The 21,385-nt window shown below is 35.5% G+C and overlaps 1 protein-coding gene across 2 annotated transcripts in view; it reads left to right on the forward strand.

Annotated features, from left to right (window-relative positions):
- The window catches only part of KCNT2 (potassium sodium-activated channel subfamily T member 2), a 425,317-nt gene that overhangs the window by 166,676 nt on the left and 237,256 nt on the right, over window positions 1-21,385 (forward strand). For both annotated transcript variants that reach the window (XM_055581824.1, XM_055581825.1), the window contains exons 7-8: window positions 465-548; window positions 3,964-4,058. In XM_055581824.1, coding sequence (XP_055437799.1) covers window positions 465-548; window positions 3,964-4,058 — 179 coding nt within the window. The remainder of the gene's footprint in view (window positions 1-464; window positions 549-3,963; window positions 4,059-21,385) is intronic.

Raw genomic sequence — 21,385 nt, forward strand, 5'->3', positions numbered from 1 at the left:
CAGGTTAATTAAATATAATTCCAATGGAATACAGTTCCCCAGTGTCACGTAAATGTTTGACTCTTAAAGAGTAAGTGGTAATGTTATAGAAAAGTTAAGCACTGTCTCCTTACACCTATTTTTACCTCCAGTTCCAGAAAAGAAAAAGATGATATCTATTATAACAGTCATACCAAAAGATTTAGCGATGGAATTAGCACAGTTATAGCTGATATCCCATGAGAGCTGATTATTTTCTTTCTGCTTCTATAATAACTTTGCAAAGAATTTACCCTTAAGACTTAGACAAGAATGAAAAGATCCTGTCTGCCCCTTCATTTTAATAATCATATGAGTTTAGAGTATTTGCCACATGTTTTATATCATTATATTGTCCTTAATACCTTATTTTTGTTTTGCTTTTCTTCTCAATCATGTGGATTTCTTGCTTGGAGATAAAAATTTAGTTTTGATTTGTCTTCCAGATATTCTGGCCTTCCTTAAGAAATCTATTTGTCCCAGTTTTTCTAAACTGTTGGCTTGCCAAACATGCCTTGGAAAATATGATTGTAAGTATAAAATACAAGTGCAAAGACAAAAGTGTTTTTCAATGCTCCATTACCGTCTTACCTCACTAAAGTGATGTGTTGCATAGATGTCTAAGCTCATAGACCCTATGTCTGTTTATATCCTAATGAGAATGAAAAGTGGTGAAACGCCCTATTGTCAAGTCCCTTCTTTTATAAGGCCCTATGAAATAGTAAACAAAAATAATTCAGATAGTCTAAAGATCACCAAACCAAAGCTGACTGCTGTTTGGATGGTCAAACTTATTACCAATCTTCTGCAGACAGATAGCGTTTCCTTCTAAAGCAATCTCATTATGTATAACAGGACCCCTAGCTTTAAGGCTTCAGGAGGTAATGTCAAACTGTAGGTAGTCTCACATTCCATAAAAATCTGTGGAGTTTTCTAAGACGCTTTATTGGAGCTGGAAGGTCCTCATGTAAAGTCAACTTTTTAGGTTGGGTTCTGTTGGGAATAGGGAGGCAGAAGGGGAAGCAGGAAGGAAGAGATGCAGAACTCAGAGATGTGCCACCATTGCATTTTGCCTAAGGCCAACTCTGTTTGAAAGGACTGATTTATGACTAGGACCAAAATATAATAGGCTTGGATACTTACTAGTGAGCTGACGTTTGCTATTTGCTATTCAGTCATTTATTCTACCCTGGTGGCTCAGATAGTAAAGAAGTTCCCTGCAATGCAGGAGACCTGGGTTCTTTCCCTGGATCAGGAAGATCCCCTGGAGAAGGGAATGGCAACTGACTCCAGTATTCTTGTCTGGAGAATTCCATGGACAGAGGAGCCTGGCTGCAGTCCATGGGGTTGCAAAGAGTCAGACATCACTGAGAGACTAACACTTTCACACTTTCACTTCTTCCATTTGTTCTACAAGTATTAATATGAGTCTACTCTCCGCTAAGCACTCTGAAAAAATAAGCAAGTGATTTAACACCTTTGCTAATGTCTTCCTTTTGAAAGAGAATAAAACTACCAATATACAAGCTTGCTGTGAGAATTAAGTTACATTATATATACATTCATATATATGTAAAAATCTTGTATCTAGCAAAAACATAGTAAGAGCTCAATATTATTAATTTGGTCACACTGAAATTAAGTGTGCTTGGAGGCAAACTTGTTTTTCTTTTAAATAGCTTTTTAACAGAAAGTATGGCAATAGTTTTGGCCAAAAGCTATTTGGATAGCATTTGAGTCTTTACAACCAGGTGAATGTTTCTAATCAGCTCTCAATATATTAAGTGACCACTGGAGTCTCATGCAAGTTCACAGCTAATAAGGGGAGCAGCATATGTCCTGTGGATGGTTTGCAAAAACATCCTGCTCTCTTAGCCATCCAAAAAAACATTATTTCACTAACTATAATGGCGGAGCCTGGTGGGCTGTCGTCTATGGGGTCACACAGAGTCGGACACGACTGAAGCAACTTAGCAGCAGCAGCAGCAGACTGCCTAAATTGTTAATGGAAAAAATAAAATAAAATTCCTCCAGTACTCTTTGCTAATTTCTGTTTATTGGTTGCTGGAAAAAGTAACCTAACCAAGAAAGGAATCATTAGTCAATCATTAAGAGTAAAAGTAGTGCTTTGCATTATTAATTTAGGATTCATTTTCCACCATAATTCTATATTTTACTTCTTTTCTTCCTGATTGGTAAATTTTAATTTGTTTTTCTGTTCATTAACACCTCTGTTAGAAGAAAGTAAAGAATGCAAGGTGAAGTCTTAATCAACTTAGTTTTTTTGTTTTCATAACAAAAGTTCTGGTTAAATGTGTGATAGAAAAGGATAAAATAATGGCTCATTGAGGTTTTATTTTATACTGAAAGTGAAAGTGGCTCAGTCGTGTCTGACTTTTTGTGACCACATGGACTGTAGCCCGGTAGGCTCCTCTGCCCATGGAATTCTCCAGGCAAGAATACTGGAGTGGGTAGCCGTTCCCTTCTCCAGGGGATGTTCCCAACCCAGGAATTGAACCACGGTCTCCTGCATTGCAGGTAGATTCTTTACCAGCTGAGCTACCTATTTATCTCATGTAGTACCGCTATTCAGACTGTTAAAAAAATTATTATGAAAATTTATAAAACAGAAGACTATAAAGTAAAACATTATGCAAAACTGCAAATCGTCCACACAGGCTAGACACTAGAAATAATTTATATCCTTCTAATATTTTCAATGAAAGCACACACACAAAATGTATGTTTAATTTTATGATTTGAATGTTTGTCAAATACGAGTTCATATGTCAATAAATATTTATGTTCAAACCATCTTTAATGGATGCATGTAAGTCTGCTATCTAATTCTGATCAATTTATTCAACCATTTTTTATTTCATTTTTAGTTATTTTAATAGGAATGAACATTCATTATATTATAATTTTGCAATAAAGATTATACAAAATATTGATACAAATAAATATATATTTATATATATTTATTATATTATAAATATTATATATTTATAATATAATAAAAATAATATAACATATTATACATCATACAATATATATTACACAATAAATATGTTATTCATATTTGTATTTTATACAATAAATAATATACAAAATATTATATTATGGGAAATATTATAATTTTGTAATGAAGATGAGCACGTATAAATATTCAACTTCCATCTCATAATTTTCATGTGGTTAACTTTTAGAAATTATGTTATGGGACAAATACTAATTAAATGGTGAATGCATGAACTGGAAAGGGCATACTTGTGACTTTTGACCTGTATTACCAAATTACTTTCAAGATATTTATAACAAATTACTTGAGCAATATTACATTTGTGTGCTCATTTTTTGCCTCTTAAATAACAGTAGGTATTATTATTTTTTAATGTTTTTCAATTGCAAAGTAAACTTATATCTTGAATTCACATTTCTCTTAATATGAATGAAATTTATCTAAACATGTTCATTGGCTATGTAACTTTTTATTTTTATGATAAACTGCCTGGCATAATGCACGTTACTTTTTGTGACTTAGAGAATGAGATATGGTTGTAGTTTGATCCAGCTATTACTTTCCCCTCAGTTGAACATATTATTTTCTGATCTTTTAAAATCAGAAATTTCCATAAGACAGCATTGTCTTCAGAGAGGGCTTTTGGAGAGTCTTTGAACATCTCTTTGTACAGCGAGTAAACTAAAATTTAGTGCTTTTGTGGTGTCCCATAGTATTAATATTTTCTTGGCAATATGAATGTTACAGTGAGGTTTACTTAGACTTAGGAAAAACCAAAAATATGCTACTATATGCATTTAAAGTATGTGTGTTGAATATGAATAAGACAGTTAAAATGTAATACATAGTAACAAATGTAACAAAACTCATGATTATCGAGTATCTATCAGAATTTAAAATATGCTTTTTCTGTATTATTTCAGAATGATCTACACAGAGCCATTCAGCGTACACAGTCTGCAATGTTTAATCAAGTTTTGATTTTAATATCGACATTACTTTGCCTTATCTTCACCTGGTAAGACTGTACATCAGCATTTTTATTATGCTTTATTTTAATTATAATACTAAAAAACAGTATTATAAACCATTTAAACTAAGAGCTGGCAATAAAGATGAATAGATAAATATTTACTATAAAACATAATGGGTCACCTACAGAAACAAAAATAAAATCTTTACTTCAGTTTTTACAGAAAAAAAATCAAGAAAGGACATCGATTATTTGGAATTGATATTTACTGTAACTCTGAGGTTTCCCAAATGCTGTAAACAACCAGATCACAAGAATTTGTATTTCATGCCATAGTTGTCAAACAAGAATTTTTCCTTCAAACTGCTGACATGGAGATGCCCTTATCTGTCTGTAATCTTCAAAGCAGAACCGCTGTTGAGAACATTGTCACTGTCCATCACTCTCTGCCTGAATCTTCTCCCCTGATGGTCTAACATGCAGCCAGGCAGAAAGCAAGGGCAGACCTGACAGTGTGAAGCAACTGGTACTTTGCCTTGTTATAGAAAACAGCTATTTCTTCCTGTGGAAAGTCCCACTTTGCCAATTACACAGTAATCCAATGAGAAATGATATACTTCCTATATGGATCCATGAAGATCCTAACTAAAGAAAAAAAAAGGAATGTGAAAATCAGAAAATGAGGTTGAGTGATATATCTGTTTTTCAACTTCATTATGTATAATTGTGCTCTGACCTGAATTTGACCTACTGAGAAAGAGAAATTAGGAAGTCCTAAAGTAGGAAGAATGCCCTTATCACTAGCATTATACAATTTTTAGATATAAATATAGCTACAGATATATGTATGTAAATATAGTTTTAGATACAGAAATATAATGTATGCTTAAGTAGTATGTAATTAATATCTCTATTAAATGGATTTAAAATGCTTTATTGCTTACTTTTATATTTAAAAAGTAAACATTTTAGGATATTCAGCATTGTTAAATATAAAATATCCCTCTAAAATGGACACAATACCATCTTATCTTTTTTTTATTCTGAACAGATTACTTTTATTATTCACCTAGTAAATAACTGCATAAATTTATTCACCTAGTAAATAACTGCATAAATACTGACAGCAGTGCCTTCTCAAGTCACAAAAGTGTTCTTAATTTTAAGATAATTACATTTTTAAAATAATTTAGGAGCTTTCCTTTTATTGGACTTAAGAAAAAGTACTTACAACTAAAATTTTTTTATATCTATGCTGATTTCTCAATTGCTGGAAAATGACCAAGAGTAAAATGAATGAGTTATAAATGTTATACATAGTCTGTTAAAGTAAATTTGGTAAAGGGGTAATTGAAATTTTGATGCTAAAATAAGTACAGATGATTTGGACTATGCTCATCACAGTGAACTACCTACAGTGGGGCTTTTACTTTCTGCCTCTACATCTATTTCTTGAGCACTTTTTATTTTTGAAGGAAGTGACTACACAAATTTTGCCACTTTCCTATGCCAAGCAGTGCAACAGTACTTGATAAAGGGTTTTCATGATCTATGTGAAATTTCCATTATGCAACTTGTTAATCTTTTAAATCATTTATGTTTCACTTTTTGTTGTATTTATAGTTACCTTTTTTGTTGTGTGTGCATATTGTTAAATTTCAGACACTTGAGTGGTAGTTTTTCCAAATATAGTCTATAGTTAAAGCTGACACCAATAAGTGGATCTGAATCTGTCTTTCAGTGTGGAATTTTTGTATAGAGTTATGTCTAACTCTAACATAATTTTAATAAAATGTTATTGTTTTTAATCACATGCACATCAATACAATTAGAGTAATCTGTTTTAAATTATAATATCTGGGATAGAGAAATTGATGTTTGATTTATTTGTGTATTGTCTAGCTTTACAAGCAAATGTCTTCATAAACCATGATCATCATAGTAAGGTAGAATAAGTCTTATTTGAATTCACCATAGGTGATGGGGTTACTTACAAGAAAAAATATAAAAAATGTTGCATTAGTCGTGATACATCATCAGGCTATTTTACCGCAGTTATGCCACACATATTATAAAATAAAAGTACACACAAAAATGCAAGAACTTACACAAAAAGAAATATCTATGTAGTCTGTCCAAGATTGTCACATCAGCTTAATACCCTGGAGATAAAGTTTCCATATATCTTGTTTTCTGTCATACTAAAAACAGTTTCCATGGTTCAGTATGGCTTTTTTGGTCTTGCCATTACATCCTAACTCCAACCTTTTCTCTTAGGAGAAAAGGATATAAGATACTACAAGAAATTGCATGCATAATTTAAGCTAAAATTTGGTCATATACCTACAACATAGCTGCAGGAGATCTGCAAAAATGTAGCCTAACTGGGCAGTATACCCAGTTGAATATTATACCATGAAAAAGAAAATGGGATATTGTGGAACAATAAGCAATGATGAGTCATAAAATTCTACTTGTATATTGTTTGTTTAAAACTCAGGACTATACTAATTGGGAGGTCTTGGACAGCTTATTTATTTAGTCTTTTTTTCCACATCATTAAATGAATATAATACTAATCACCTTATAAGATTTTTTGCTTTTTGTTTTTTTAAATGAAGGTTGAATCGGGTGTGTTTATAAAATGTCTGTGAGGGCATGGTAAATTGTGATAACATTGCAAAAATTTTAATTTCAGTTTTTCTCTTTATACAAAAAGATTTAATTATGTGAACTTAAAAATGAGATTTACTTTAAAATGTCTAAACATAGTAATTTATTAATAATACTGTAAAACTGAATCAGGATACCTAAAAATGATTCTAGGCAACAGACAGAGAGAACTGGCTACTTTTTTCTTCCAGTTTTACTGAGAAATAATTTATATACAGGACTATACAAAGGTAACATGTACAGAATAATGTTTGCTTATATACAACAGGAAATAATTGCCATGGTAAGTTTAGTGACTGTCTATCATCTTTTATAAATATCAAATCAAATAAAAAATGTCCTTGTGATAACTCAGAATTTATTCACTTTATAATTTTCCTGTATAACAGAGCAGTGTTAATTATATTAATCCAGCTTTACGTTACATCCATGGTAGTTATTTAACTTACAACTGAAAGTTTGTCCCGTTTGAACATTATTGTCATTATATAAAGATACTACATTATTATTTATTATATTCCACATACTTTGCTTTTCATTCACATGACTCACTTATTTGTAACTGTAAGTGTTTACGTCTTAACTGTGGATGTGACTGGTGATGGAAGTGAAGTCCAATGCTGTAAAGAAGAGTATTGCATAGGAACCTGGAATGGTTAGGTCCATGAATCTAGGGAAATTAGAAGTACAGATGGCTAACAAACACATGAAAAGATGCTCAACATCACTCATTATCAGAGAAATGCAAATCAAAACCACTATGAGGTACCATTTCACACCAGTCAGAATGGCTGCGATCCAAAAGTCTACAAGTAATAAATGCTGGAGAGGGTGTGGAGAAAAGGGAACCCTCTTCCACTGTTGGTGGGAATGCAAACTAGTACAGCCACTATGGAGAACAGTGTGGAGATTCCTTAAAAAACTGGAAATAGACATGCCTTATGATCCAGCAATCCCACTGCTGGGCATACACACTGAGGAAACCAGAAGGGAAAGAGACACGAGTACCCCAATGTTCATCGCAGCACTGTTTATAATAGCCAGGACATGGAAGCAACCTAGATGTCCATCAGCAGATGAATGGATAAGAAAGCTGTGGTACATATACACAATGGAGTATTACTCAGCCATTAAAAAGAATACATTTGAATCAGTTCTAATGAGGTGGATGAAACTGGAGCCTATTATACAGAGTGAAGTAAGCCAGAAAGAAAAACACCAATACAGTATACTAATGCATATATATGGAATTTAGAAAGATGGTAACAATAACCCTGTGTACGAGACAGCAAAAGAGACACTGATGTATAGAACAGTCTTATGGAATCTGTGGGAGAGGGAGAGGGTGGGAAGATTTGGGAGAATGGCATTGAAACATGTAAAATATCATGTATGAAATGAGTTGCCAGTCCAGGTTCGATGCACGATACTGGATGCTTGGGGCTGGTGCACTGGGACGACCCAGAGGGATGGAATGGGGAGGGAGGAGGGAGGAGGGTTCAGGATGGGGAACACATGTATACCTGTGGCGGATTCATTTTGATATTTGGCAAAACTAATACAGTTATATAAAGTTTAAAAATAAAATAAAATTTAAAAAAAAAAAAAAAGAAGTGGTCAAACAGGAGATAGCAAGAGTAAACATCGACATTTTAGGAATCAGCTTAAATGGACTGAAACGAGGGAATTTAATTCAGATGACCATTATATCTACTACTGTGGGCAAGAATCCCTTAGAAGAAATGGAGTAGCCCTCATAGTCAACAAAAGGGTCCGAAATGCAGTATTTGGGTGCAGTCTTGAAAACGACAGAATGACCTCTGTTCATTTCCAAGGCAAGGCATTCAATAGCACAGTAATCCAAGTCTATGCCCCAGCTAATGCTAAAGGGGCTGAAGTTGAACAGTAATATGATGACCTACAAGACATTCTAGAACTAACACCCCAAACCCATAAAAGAGATGTCCATTTTCATCATAGGGGACAGGAATGAAAAAATAGGAAGTCAAGAGATATCTGGAGTAACAGGCAAATTTGGACTTGGAGTACAAAATGAAGCAGGGCAAAGTCTAACAGAGTTTTGCCAAGAGAATGCACTGGTCATAGCAAACACCCTCTTCCAGAAAAACAAGAGATAACTACACATGGACATCACCAGATGGTCAATATCAAAATCAGATTGATTATATTCTTTGCAGCCAAAGATGGAGAAGCTTTATACAGTCTTAGAAAAACAAGACGGGGAGCTGACTATGGCTCAGATCATAACTCCTTATTGCCAAGTTCAGACTTAAATTGAAGAAGTAGGGAAAACCACTAGACCATTTGAGTATGACCTAAATCATATCCCTTACAGTAGAAATGACAAACAGATTCAGGGGATTATATCTGATAGACAGACTCCTGAAGAACTATGGATCGAGGTTCATGACATTGTGCAAAAGGCAGTGATCAAGACCATCTCCAAGAAAAACAAATACAAAAAGGCAAAATGGTTGTCTGAGGATGCCTTACAAATAGCTGAGAAAAGAAAAAAAGTGAAAAGTAAGGGAGAAAAGGAAAGATATACCCATCTGAATGCAGAGTTCCAAAGAATAGCAAGGAGCTATAAGAAAGCCTTCCTAAATAATCAATGCAAAGAAATAGAGGAAAATAATAGAATGGGAAAGACTAGAGTTACCTTCAAGAAAATTAGTGATATTAAGGGAATACTTCATGCAAAGATGGGCTCAATAAAGCAGAGAAATGGTATGAACCTGACAGAAACAGAAGATATTAAGAAGTGGCAACAAGACACAGAAGAAGTATACAAAAATGATCTTTATGACCCAGATAACCACGATAGTGTGATCATTCACCTAGAGCCAGACATTCTGGAATGCGAAATCACATGGGCCTTAGGAAACATTGCTACAAGCAAAGCTAGTGGAGGTGATTTAATTCTAGTTGAGGGATTTCAAATCATACATGATTACGCTGTGAAAGTCCTGCACTCAATATGCCAACAAATTTGAAAAACTCAGCAGTGGCCACAAGACTGGAAAAGGTCAGTTTTCATTCCTATCCCCAAAAAAGGGAAATGCCAAAGAATGTTCAAACTACCGCACAATTGTACTCATCTCACACACTAGCAAAGTAATACTCAAAATCCTCCAAGTCAAATAGGAAAAGGAGTATGTCAAGGCTGTATATTGTCACCCTGCTTATTTAACTTATATGCAGAGCACATCATGTGAAATGCTGGGCTGGATGAAGTGCAAGCTGGAATCAAGATTTCCGGGAGAAATATCAATAACCTCAGATATGCAGATGACACTGCCCTTATGGCAAAAAGTGAAGAAGAACTAAAGACCCTCTTGATGAAAGTGAAAGAGGAGAATGAAGAAGCTTACTTAAAACTCAGCATTGAAAAAATGAAGATCAGAGCATCTGGTCCCATCACTTCATGCCAAATAGATGGGGAAACAATAGAAACAGTGGGGGATTTTATTCTGGGGGGCTCCAAAATCACAGCAGATGGTGAATTCAGCCGTGAAATTAAAAGATGCTTGCTCCTTGGAAGAAAAGCTATGACCAACCTAGAGAGCATATTTAAAATAGAGACATTACTTTACTGACAAAGATCTGTCTTGTCAAAGCTAGGATTTTTCCAGTAGTCATGTAAGGATATATGATTCAGACCATAAAGAAAGCTGAGCACCAAAGAACTGATGCTTTTGAACTGTGGTGTTGGAGAAGACTCTTGAGAGTCCTTTTTACTGCAAGGAGATGAAACCAGTCTATCATAAAGGAAATCAGTCCTGAATATTCATTAGAAGGACTGATGCTGAAGCTGAAGCTCCAATACTTTGGCCACATGATATGAAGAGCTGACTCATTAGAAAAGACCCTGATGCTGAGAAAGATTGAAGGCAGAAGGAGAAGTGGACCACAGAGGCCAAGACAGTTGGATGGCATCACCCACTCAATGGACAGGAGGTTGAACAAGCTGCAGGAGTTGGTGATGGTCAGGGAAGCCTGGCATTTTGCAGTACACGGATCACAGAGTCGGACAAGACTGAGTTACTGAACTAAACTGATATATATTTGTATCTATATATGTACTCTTGCCTGGAAAATCCCATGGATGGATGAGCCTGGTAGGCTGCAGTCCATGGGGTTGCTAAGAGTCGGACACGACTGAGCGACTTCGCTTTCACTTTTCACTTTCATGCGTTGGAGAAGGAAATGGCAACCCACTCCAGTGTTCTTGCCTGGAGAATCCCAGGGACGGGGGCCCTGGTGGCTGCTGTCTATGGGGTCACACTGAGTCGGACACGACTGAAGTGACTTAGCATAGCATAGCATAGCATAGCATGTATGTATATTGGTACATACACACAGACACACACACACACTCATATATATATATCAACACAATGTAATATACCTAGAGGAGTGCATGGCAACCCACTCCAGTATTCATGCCTGGAGAATCCCTATGGACAGAGGAGCTTGGTGGAATTCACTCCATGGGGATGCTAAGAGTTGCACACGACTGAGCGACTAAGCACAGCACAATGTAATATATATATATATGTGTGTGTGTGTGTGTGTGTGTGTCATATTAAATGCTCTTAATTTACATCACAGAGTAAGACTGTCAATGCTTTTCCAAATCAGAACTTTTAATATATATATATTATATATTAAGCCCTGAATGATTTCAAGAACTAATATTTGATGAAAGGACTGTGTTGTTTGTGGATCTCACAGTCTTAAAACTACCTGTTTGGAAAGCTGCTGTATGGCTTAAAATGTATCTTGTCTTCATTGTTATGAACATTACAGAGAACTATCATTAGGCATCCGCTTATCAGAGACACCGTGCTCAGTGCCAAACCAAAATAACAATTAGGCTGCCGACCCCTCCCTGTAGAAAATGTGCTCAGAATTGCCTTTCCTGTCATTGTGATAGAATTAGACTCATCTGTCGCTGTGTGCCCCTCCTGATCAACAGTGCACACTCCAAGACAGCTGGGAGTTGTGATTCAGCCCATGTCTCTGTAACAAAGCAGAGGCAACTGGTCCATCCAGGAATTAAGTGCATGACTTTAGAGCAATTTTCAACATATTCTAACCAATAATAAGTACTCTAATGTATAATGCATTTGCTGTTTCTAATTATACACTGTTAAACTTGTTTTTGCACCTACTTTGATTTGAAATTTTTATTTGAATATTTATTGCATATTTTCATATTATTTCATCGAGTTATATAGTGCAACAAGATATATTAGGTTAATGGATATTTTGTGTTTTAGTAGAGTGTGAAAAAATTAGTTTACCTCAGTCATTTTTTTTTTTCCTACTGCTGCCCCAAATCATTGTTTATAATATAGGCAAGAAGGGGTGGTTTTATGCTGGATTTTCTCAGAATTCATTGAAGAAAAAAAAATTAATTGGAGTGTAATTGCTTTACAACATTGTGTTTTTCTTCTGCTGTACAATGAAGTGAATGTTATGTATGATTCTTCTCATTTTAGACAAGAGAATGAGGCACAGAAGGGAGAGATGAAAAGATAAGCTTTAGTTTATCCAAGATGTGCAATTAGTAAAAAGCAGAGTTCAGATCTGGACCTAGGCAAATTGGTCCCAGAGTGATATGCTTACCTTGTATTATTTATATGATGTTCTAGAAGTCATTAACCTAGACGTATATAAATTATAATCAAATTAAAAATCAGATAAGTGAAAGTGAAAGTCACTCAGTCGTTTCCGCCTCTTTGCAACCCCATGGACTTAGTCCGTGGAATTCTCCAGGTTGGAATACTGGAGTGGGTATCCTTTCGCTTCTCCAGGGGGTCTTCCCAACCCAGGGATTGAACCCAGGTCTCCTGCATTGCAGGCAGTTTCTTTACCAGCTGAACCACAATGGAAGCAAAAAAAAAAAAAAAAAAAAATCAAATAGAATTGTGATAGCTTTCTCATTTCTATTGTGAATTTTTAAATTGCCATTTGAAGCAGGATTATAGCTGAATAAAACATTAAGATGACACTTTCTTCATTAGTAAAGACATTTTGGGTTAAGTATAGAACAATACTTGAGCCATTAGTTTCTCTTTTCTGTAAATAGTTACTTTAATTTGGCAAGTTTCTAATTTTTTTCTTTTTTTAGTTTTAGCTAAAACAAATACAATATATTTAGATAAAATTTCTGCACATATATGATTATTTTAATAATTTAATAATAATAATATTAATAATTATCACATTATTTCTATTTACCTGTTTTCCCATCTGTCTTTCTACACTTCTGTGTTTTTATAAAGATACAGAAAGAGATACAGAAAGAATATATCAAGCGATTATGTGGATATAGGATTATGAATGTTTTTTTAACTTTCTTCTTTATACATTTTGCTGTGGTTTACATTTTCAAATGAATATGTGTAAGTTTTGAAAACAAAACAAAGTTGCAAAAAATTAAGGAATATAAATAAGAGAACAAAATTTAATACAAGGTGCAAAATGTAGTGATCACTTTATGTATGATTTGTTTGAATAGTTTCCTTCCATTAGTAAAATTATTTTCATATTTTTTAAAATCTATATTCCTCTCCTTTCTCTCCTGCTTATCTTTTGAGTCTTGACATTTAGATTGAAGCTCTTAAGTTTTCTTGAAGGTTATCTAACTTAATGGGAGATATCCAAGCTTTATGCTTGCCAGTGTTGGAAAAAATTACAAAATATATAATACTTTCTTAATTATCAGTGTTTCCTGCCAGATTTTTAACAAATATAACAAAGTTTCAATTGTTCTTTCTTATCATTTTATATCTAATGTTTCTTTATAGTTGGAAAATATAAGATGCTTAACAAGTGTTTGCAATTGACAGAAAATAATATTCTGGGGTTAAAATCACAGGCCAATATCCTTATCAGTTGGATATACTTAAATGTATCGTAGGCCAAAAATGTTCAAACCATGTATTTTGAGAATGTTCCTTTAAGTACCTTCTTTTCACATTTAACTTTGTGTTGGATGATGGAAAGAATCTTTATAATCATACCTTCTCTGCCAGTGTGGTTTTATGAAGACATTCTAGTTTTGTTACTTCTATCGAAGAAATATAACTGAGTAGTAAAACTTCTACAACTTTTTAAATTAAAAAGGAATGCCCTTTGAAATAATTTTTATAAATTGCCTACACATACCTCTTAAATAGGAACTTTCAGATAAATAAAATTTTGGTTGTTAATTTTGTCTCCATATAATTTCTGAATTTATATCTTGAAGAATTTTCTTTTAATTTTGCAATTTTGAGAGTAGAACAGTGTGATAAAATTAATGAAATTATCACTTCTTATTTGCTATCATGAGCTTCCCAGATGACTCACTGGTAGAGACTCTACATGCCAATGCAGGAGCCTCAGAAGACATGGGTTCAATCCCTGGCTCCAGAAGAACCCTGGAGAAGGAAATGGCAACCCACTTCAGTATTCTTGCCTGGGAAAGCCCAGGGACAAAGGAGCCTGGTGGGTCACAGTCCATGGGGTCAGAAAGAGTCAGACACGACTGAGCATACTCACACGTGTGCTATCATGCTTTTCTCATTCCATCATGTTTTAGGATTTCTTGTTTGGTTTATTCTTCTATTTATTTCTTTGCTTTTCCTTTTTTGTTTTTTGGTTCCTGAAATCTCAGTTTTATTTTTCCCATCTGAGTGAAATCCCAATCTTCTCCTGAAAAATCTGTTTCTTTATTATTTTGAAACAAAGAAAATGTATGTTTCTGCATCAGGGCATAGGGTGGGATGTGTTCACTTTTTATAAACTACTAAACTGCATTGTCTGTTAACTTCAGATCAGTGGCCCATATGACATCAGTCATTAACCTTTCTTTGCATATACATGAAGACAGTGCCTAGCAGAGCAAGAACTTTCTTTTAATAGTAGAAAAACTAGATTTATCATTACTTCAAAAGGAGCAATTCTACTAGTAAAGGTAAAACCCCATACCTCAAATGATCTTAAATCCCATGGGAATTTTAGATTTTAAGCCGGCATTCTACAGGAAATGAAAATGATTATTTGGAACAATTTCGTTGGTATTTATTCAATAAATACCAAAGTGTAGGTCTGGGCTGATTTGAATGCTAATGTCTGAATTACAAGCATTAAATCAAAGTGTTAGATGCTTCCACCAAAGAATGCCATTGCTAATTAAATTTTTCCAGTAACTGTGCACAGCAATGGGATTCATAGGGAGTGTATGGATATTTGAAATTATTTATTTCTGCCATGTGACTTTTTTTTTTCCCCCTGAAAACATTTCGGTGTACAAATGAACATTTACCAGGTGGTGGAAAAGATTACCGTCTCAATATTTCCTTTCATTCAAATTAACGTTTCTCTTAAAAGCCTTGATAAAGCTTGAAAAAGTAAATGTATTCTTAACATATTAAAAGAAGAACAGGTTAAAAACAATAATTACAAGTGATTCGATCAGTTCAGTTCAGTTCAGCCATTCAGTCATGTCTGACTCTTTGCAACCCCATGGACTGCAGTGCGCCAGGCTTCCCTGTCCATCACCAACTCCTGGAGCTTACTCAAATTTATGTCCATCGAGTTGGTGATGCCATCCAACCATCTTATTCTCTGTTGTCCCCTTCTTCTCTTGCCTTCGATCTTTCCCACCATCAAGGTCTTTTCAAATGAGTCAGTTCTTTGCATCAGGTGGCCCAAGTGTTGGAGCTTCAGATTCAGTATCAGTCCTTCCAATGAATTCAGGACTGATTTCCTTTAGGATTCACTGGTTTGATCTCCTTGCAGTTCAAGGGACTCTCAAGAGTCTTCCTCAACATCACAGTTCAAAAGCAAGAATTCTTTGGCACTCAGCTTTCTTAATAGTCCGACTCTCACATCCATACGAGACTACTGGAAAAAAAGTAATGTCTCTGCTTTTTAATGTTCCGTCTAAATTGGTCATAGCTTTTCTTCCAGGGATGCTTGCTCCTTTGCTGTAGTCACCATCTGCTGTGATTTTGGAGCACCAAAATAAAGTTTGTCATTGTTTTCTCATCTATTTGCCATGAAGTGATGGAACCAGATGCCATAATCTTTGTTTTTTGAATATTGAATTTTAAAGCAACTTTTTCACTCTTCTCTTTCTCTTCCATTAAGAGGTCTTTAGTTCTTTTTCAAGTTTCTTCCATAGGGTGGTGTCATCTGTGTATCTGAGGTTATTGATATTTCTCCCAGCTATCTTGATTCCAGCTTGTGATTCATCCAGTCCAGCATAAATTAGATAGTAGATAAGTGATTAGATATTAAGGTGCTTTTGTTATTACATTGAGAACCTATTGGGTAAGCAAATTAATTATGTTTTATTTTAGAATTGTGTAACACTGAAATTATTTTGCATGGATCTGTGTCAAAGATAATATGTAGAAATATTTTGTGAAGAAGGAAAGCTCACAGTAGATTCTTAAATCCAACATTATCTTTGAAACATTTGAAAAGTAAACTGTGTGTTTCTATAAGGAAAACAGTAATAAACTAACACTGAAATTTAAAAAATATGTTTAATTCATTTGCATTCTTTTAATAATTGATATGTATGCTTATCCAGTATATTTTCTGTGCCTATACTATTTTTCTGTTTTTTAATATTGCTTTTTATGAAACAGCCATATATTAACAAAAATCTATACATGACATGGCAGAAACTGAAGAGGAACTAAAAAGCCTCTTGATGAAAGTGAAAGTGGAGAGTGAAAAAGTTGGCTTAAAGCTCAACATTCAGAAAACGAAGATCATGGCATCCGGTCTCATCACTTCATGGGAAATAGATGGGGAAACAGTGGAAACAGTGTCAGACTTTATTTTTCTGGGCTCCAAAATCACTGCAGATGGAGACTGCAGCCATGAAATTAAAAGACGCTTACTCCTTGGAAGGAAAGTTATGACCAACCTAGATAGCATATTCAAAAGCAGAGACATTACTTTGCCAACAAAGGTTCGTCTAGTCAAGACTATGGTTTTTCCTGTGGTCATGTATGGATGTGAGAGTTGGACTGTGAAGAATGCTGAGCGCCGAAGAATTGATGCTTTTGAACTGTGGTGTTGGAGAAGACTCTTGAGAGTCCCTTGGACTGCAAGGAGATCCAACCAGTGCATTCTGAAGAAGATCAGCCCTGGGATTTCTTTGGAAGGAATGATGCTAAATCTGAAACTGCAATACTTTGGCCACCTCATGCGAAGAGTTGACTCATTGGAAAGGACTCTGATGCTGGGAGGGATTGGGGGCAGGAGGAGAAGGGGACGACAGAGGATGAGATGGCTGGATGGCATCACTGACTCGATGGACGTGAGTCTGAGTGAACTCCGGGAGTTGGTGATGGACAGGGAGGCCTGGCATGCTGTGATTCATGGGGTCGCAAAGAGTCGGACATGACTGAGCAACTGATCTGATCTGATACATGACATTTTCATAGGGTAGGGCCTCAGATATGTGGGAGTCTCATGCTGAATCTGAGTAACCCCAACCATACACACACTGGGAGCTTTTTGTCTTGAATAGTTGCCTAAGTTTCCAAGTTCCCAGACCCCTGTCTTCTAATTCTAGTTCTTATCACTTCTAAGATCTCAAGTGCATCACTGTTATGAATAGTTTGCTTTGAAACCGTGACTCACCTGTGTGCTCTTGCTGTGAGTGCATTCCCCTCAAGGGCAATCTATAAGCCTGCTGGCCCTCCTTATGAATGATTTGTGAAATCTTGGCTGAAACAGACAGCTATACAATCAATTAAGAAGATGCTCCCTTCTGGTTTACTCTGTGCTGAAAATTATTTAATTGTCTAGGTTGGTCTTAACACAGTTATCTTATTTTCTATCACTTATGAACTTCTACAATTTCAATCTTAAGGGCATCTGTTGTCAGACCAGAGTGACTAGAGTTGCTTTCTTTAGTGAACTCCAGAGTCTCTTGCTCTTCATAATAATGATAAGCATTGCAAACTAGAAGAGTATAATCCTGGGTTCATGTTATGCCTTTTCCATTGATTTATTTCATGACTATAAGTTTGTATCATTTATTGTACACTTATACATTTACTCCATCCAGGGCTTCCCAGGTGGCTCAGATGGTAAAAAAATCCACCTGCAGTGAAAGACACCTGGGTTTGACCCCAGGGTCAAGATGACCCCCTGGAGTAGGAAATGTTAACCCACTACAGTATTTTTGCCTGGAGAATTCCATGGACAGAGGAGCCTGGTCCATGGGGTCGCAAAGAGTTGGAAATGACTAAGCAGCTAACACATACATTTGTTAAGAGAATAGATCTCATGTTAAGTGTTCTCAGTACAATAATTTTTCAAAAGAAGAGCTAAAAACTGAAGTTCAGTTGAGTAAATTTGAAAATCAAATTGACTATCTTGAACAGTTCATGAATTGTGTAGCATCCCACCTAGCAAATAGAAAGAAGCTGTGAAGATCTGTAGAAAACGAAAGGTTTAAAAGGCAGAAGGCGAGTGGAAAAAGGAAGTGTGTTAGCAAAGAGAAGATTGTGGCAGGGCCACCTTCCCACTGGGGAAGGCAGGGCTCTGCAGCATGTGACCTTGCTAACTCTAATCAGGTACTCCAGACTGACTAGTTAAAGATTGCATTCTGGGGAGAGACTGAAACTATGCCTAAGTCCTGGTTTGCTGGGGTAGGGCTTAGGAAAAGTAACTCTGTTTGAGGCCCGTGGTTGCTTTAACAGAAGTGACACTGTTTTGATGACTAATTGGATGTAAGGTGAGAGAGAAAGGAAACTTGAAGGTGTCGTTGACATTTGCTTTTTGGGAAACTGACCGAATGCTGTGCTGTATGCAAGGATAAGGGAATCAAAAGGAACATGGAGAGGAAGAAAAGAGTCCATTTTAGTTGAGGTGCCTTTGGGGAACTTAAGGTGAGGGGTTGAGTAGCCATTTGTCTCCAGGAGCCCAGAGTTTAGGAGCGGGGTGGGGACTAGGGTGCGGAGCGGGGTGAATTTGGTGAGCATCAGGATAGGAATCATCATTAAAGGTAAAGGATTAGAAAAGATCACCTAGGGGATGAACAAAGTGGAAATTCTGATTAAAAGCAAAGCAAAGCAGAAACCTCCACAGGGTAGTAAGAAACATTTTATAAAGATAAATGGCACAATTTGCAAGGAGAGAGGATCTTCATTTACCTCTGTATCCAAAAAAAGGTGGCAGTTAAATATATAAAGTAAAACCTAGTGAAAATGCAAGGAGGACTTGATAAAAAATCTTGTAGCAGATTTTAATAAAGAATCCTATTACCAAAATGGATCCCAGGATATTTTTTAATTTTTTTTTATTTTTCACTCCTCCAAACATAGCGCTCTCTATACCATCCAACCCAGATGGCTGTCTATTTTAAACCATAGTCAACGTCAGAGCTTTTATAGTACATTTTCATTATAATAAAAAGAGTTTCTTACCACCAAGCAACAAAGCCCTTGCAAAATTCATACATCTTTTTAAAACACCATCAACTCTATTTTTTTCTTTTAAAATTCCTCATTTTTTTAATCCTGTCTTTCCCTCCTTATTAATTCTTCTGTTACCTAACTCTTTAAATTGCTTAGACACATTCACGTTTCAACTGACTTTTAGAAGCTTTATACTCAAGGTCATGTATTATTGCTGTTCTCACAATTTTCTATTAGTAAATTCTCTAAATTATAATATTTTAAATTTATATTTTGTATAGATAGAGGGAATTATAATTTACCCTCTTTCTAGATTTTAGAGCAGTAGTTTGAAATCTTTCTGGCACCGAGGACCAGTGTTGTGGGATCTTTCCAGGTGGCTCGGTGGGAAAGAATCTGCCTGCCAATGTAAGAGACACAAGAGACGAGGGTTCAATCCATGGGCCGGGAAGATCCCCTGGAGGAGGGCATGGCAACCCACTCCAGTATTCTTGTCTGGAGAATTCCATGGACAGAGGAGCCTGCAGGCTACAGTCCATGGGGTCACAATGAGTAGAACACAACTGAACATGTTTTGCGGAAGACAGTTTTTTCCATGGACTGGGGTCGGGTGAGTGGGGAATGGTTTGGGGATGATTCAAGCCCATTACATTTCTTATGCACTTAGTTTCTAATATAATGCTGCCACTGATCAGACAGGAGTTACTGGTCCATGGCCGGGATGTTGGGAACCCCTGTTTCAGAGTACTTGATTCAGAGTGTTGAGAGCCTCATTTTAGCATTTTCTCCTTTCTCTAAATTCATTGTTTATGCTGGTAATACCTCCTACACCAAGGTTATAATAACTTTTTCACCAGCATTTTTCTTTGCATACAAAATATATATAATATTTCTGATTATCCCTAATAATCCAGGTACATCTGTCTACTTAAGATGCTTGTTCATTCCTGCCTATTTATTGAGTTATATTTATTATAGACCTTTGTTCTACCTTTGTATTTAAGTTTTTGGTATTTATTTTTAGGCCTCTCTTTTGCTAGCAAATTGATTTTAGGATGTTCTAAATACCTCATTTGAATTTCATATGAGCTTCTTCCCTCTGGTGAGACTGCTGGGAAGGTGAAAAACCTCTTTGAATTCCCTGCTTTATAATTATCTTTTATATTGACAAATGAAGCACAGTCTTCTTTTCTTCAAGTCAAATATCCCACAAGGGCTTTAACTTTTTTCCCCAGGACTTTGTTTGTTTGTTTGTTTGCTGTTTACTAAATCTTCCTATTTTCTGATTATAAAGTCAAGCCAAAACCAGTGCTGAATAACCGCAAAAATTAAGATCCTTTGTATAATAACATTTTGTAAATTAGAAAGTGTCATTTAAATGTAAAGTAGTATTCTTCACTGACATAATTAACAGGAGAGATTTTAGTGTAACAAAGATTGTTCCTCTTAGACTTTATTGTCACAGGGGCATATATATATAAGCAGCTACCTGGAGGGGCTTTAGGTAAAAACAGAAATTCACTGGGTTTGAAGATTTCTTGATTATGGCCCATTTTTGCTATGTGACTTCAGTTAAATGATAGCTTCTCTGATGTTGCATTGTTTCATTTGTCAAATGGAGACAAAAGAATACTACAAAACCTTCAACAAAATGTTAGGGGCAGTTTTCAAAACATACATAAACTTTGGTCATTGTAACAGAGGTAGAAGAAACAAGTCAACATAGTAGGAATGAAGTGTAAACCTTATATTAAGCTTTAAGACAGCTGAGGTGGGGGAAGAAATGAGTTATTCTGAGCTGTCATTATCAGAAAAAAGAAAGCACATGCATCTCTCAGTGTAATTAATATCCTTCTTCACTATTTCTTGCAGAACTCAGGAACCTCATTCTGTAGGTAGAACAATAGAGACAATATGTTTTGTAAATGTATATTCAAAATGTATATTATTGTAAAAATTTATATAATGGAAAAACAGCATTGATTTTCTGCTTATTGGCTTAGTGTTCTTTTAAGCCCCCATAATAGCCTTAGGACATTCTGAGGTATGTGTTGTATTTCTAGTCTGGAGAGGTGACGAGTAAGGCCACAGGGAAAGATTTAAGGAGACTTTTACATAATTGTGGCTTCAGGAAAGAGCCCAGATTTGTCTGATCAAGATCTGTATCTTTTCTATGCATATGAGGCCTTAACACAGATGAAGGCAATTCTTTCAGGTACGCATTTTGGTGCTTTGCAG

This window comes from Bubalus kerabau, chromosome 5 (assembly GCF_029407905.1).
Source record: "Bubalus kerabau isolate K-KA32 ecotype Philippines breed swamp buffalo chromosome 5, PCC_UOA_SB_1v2, whole genome shotgun sequence".
In the NCBI taxonomy this organism is placed as follows: Eukaryota; Metazoa; Chordata; class Mammalia; order Artiodactyla; family Bovidae; genus Bubalus; species Bubalus kerabau.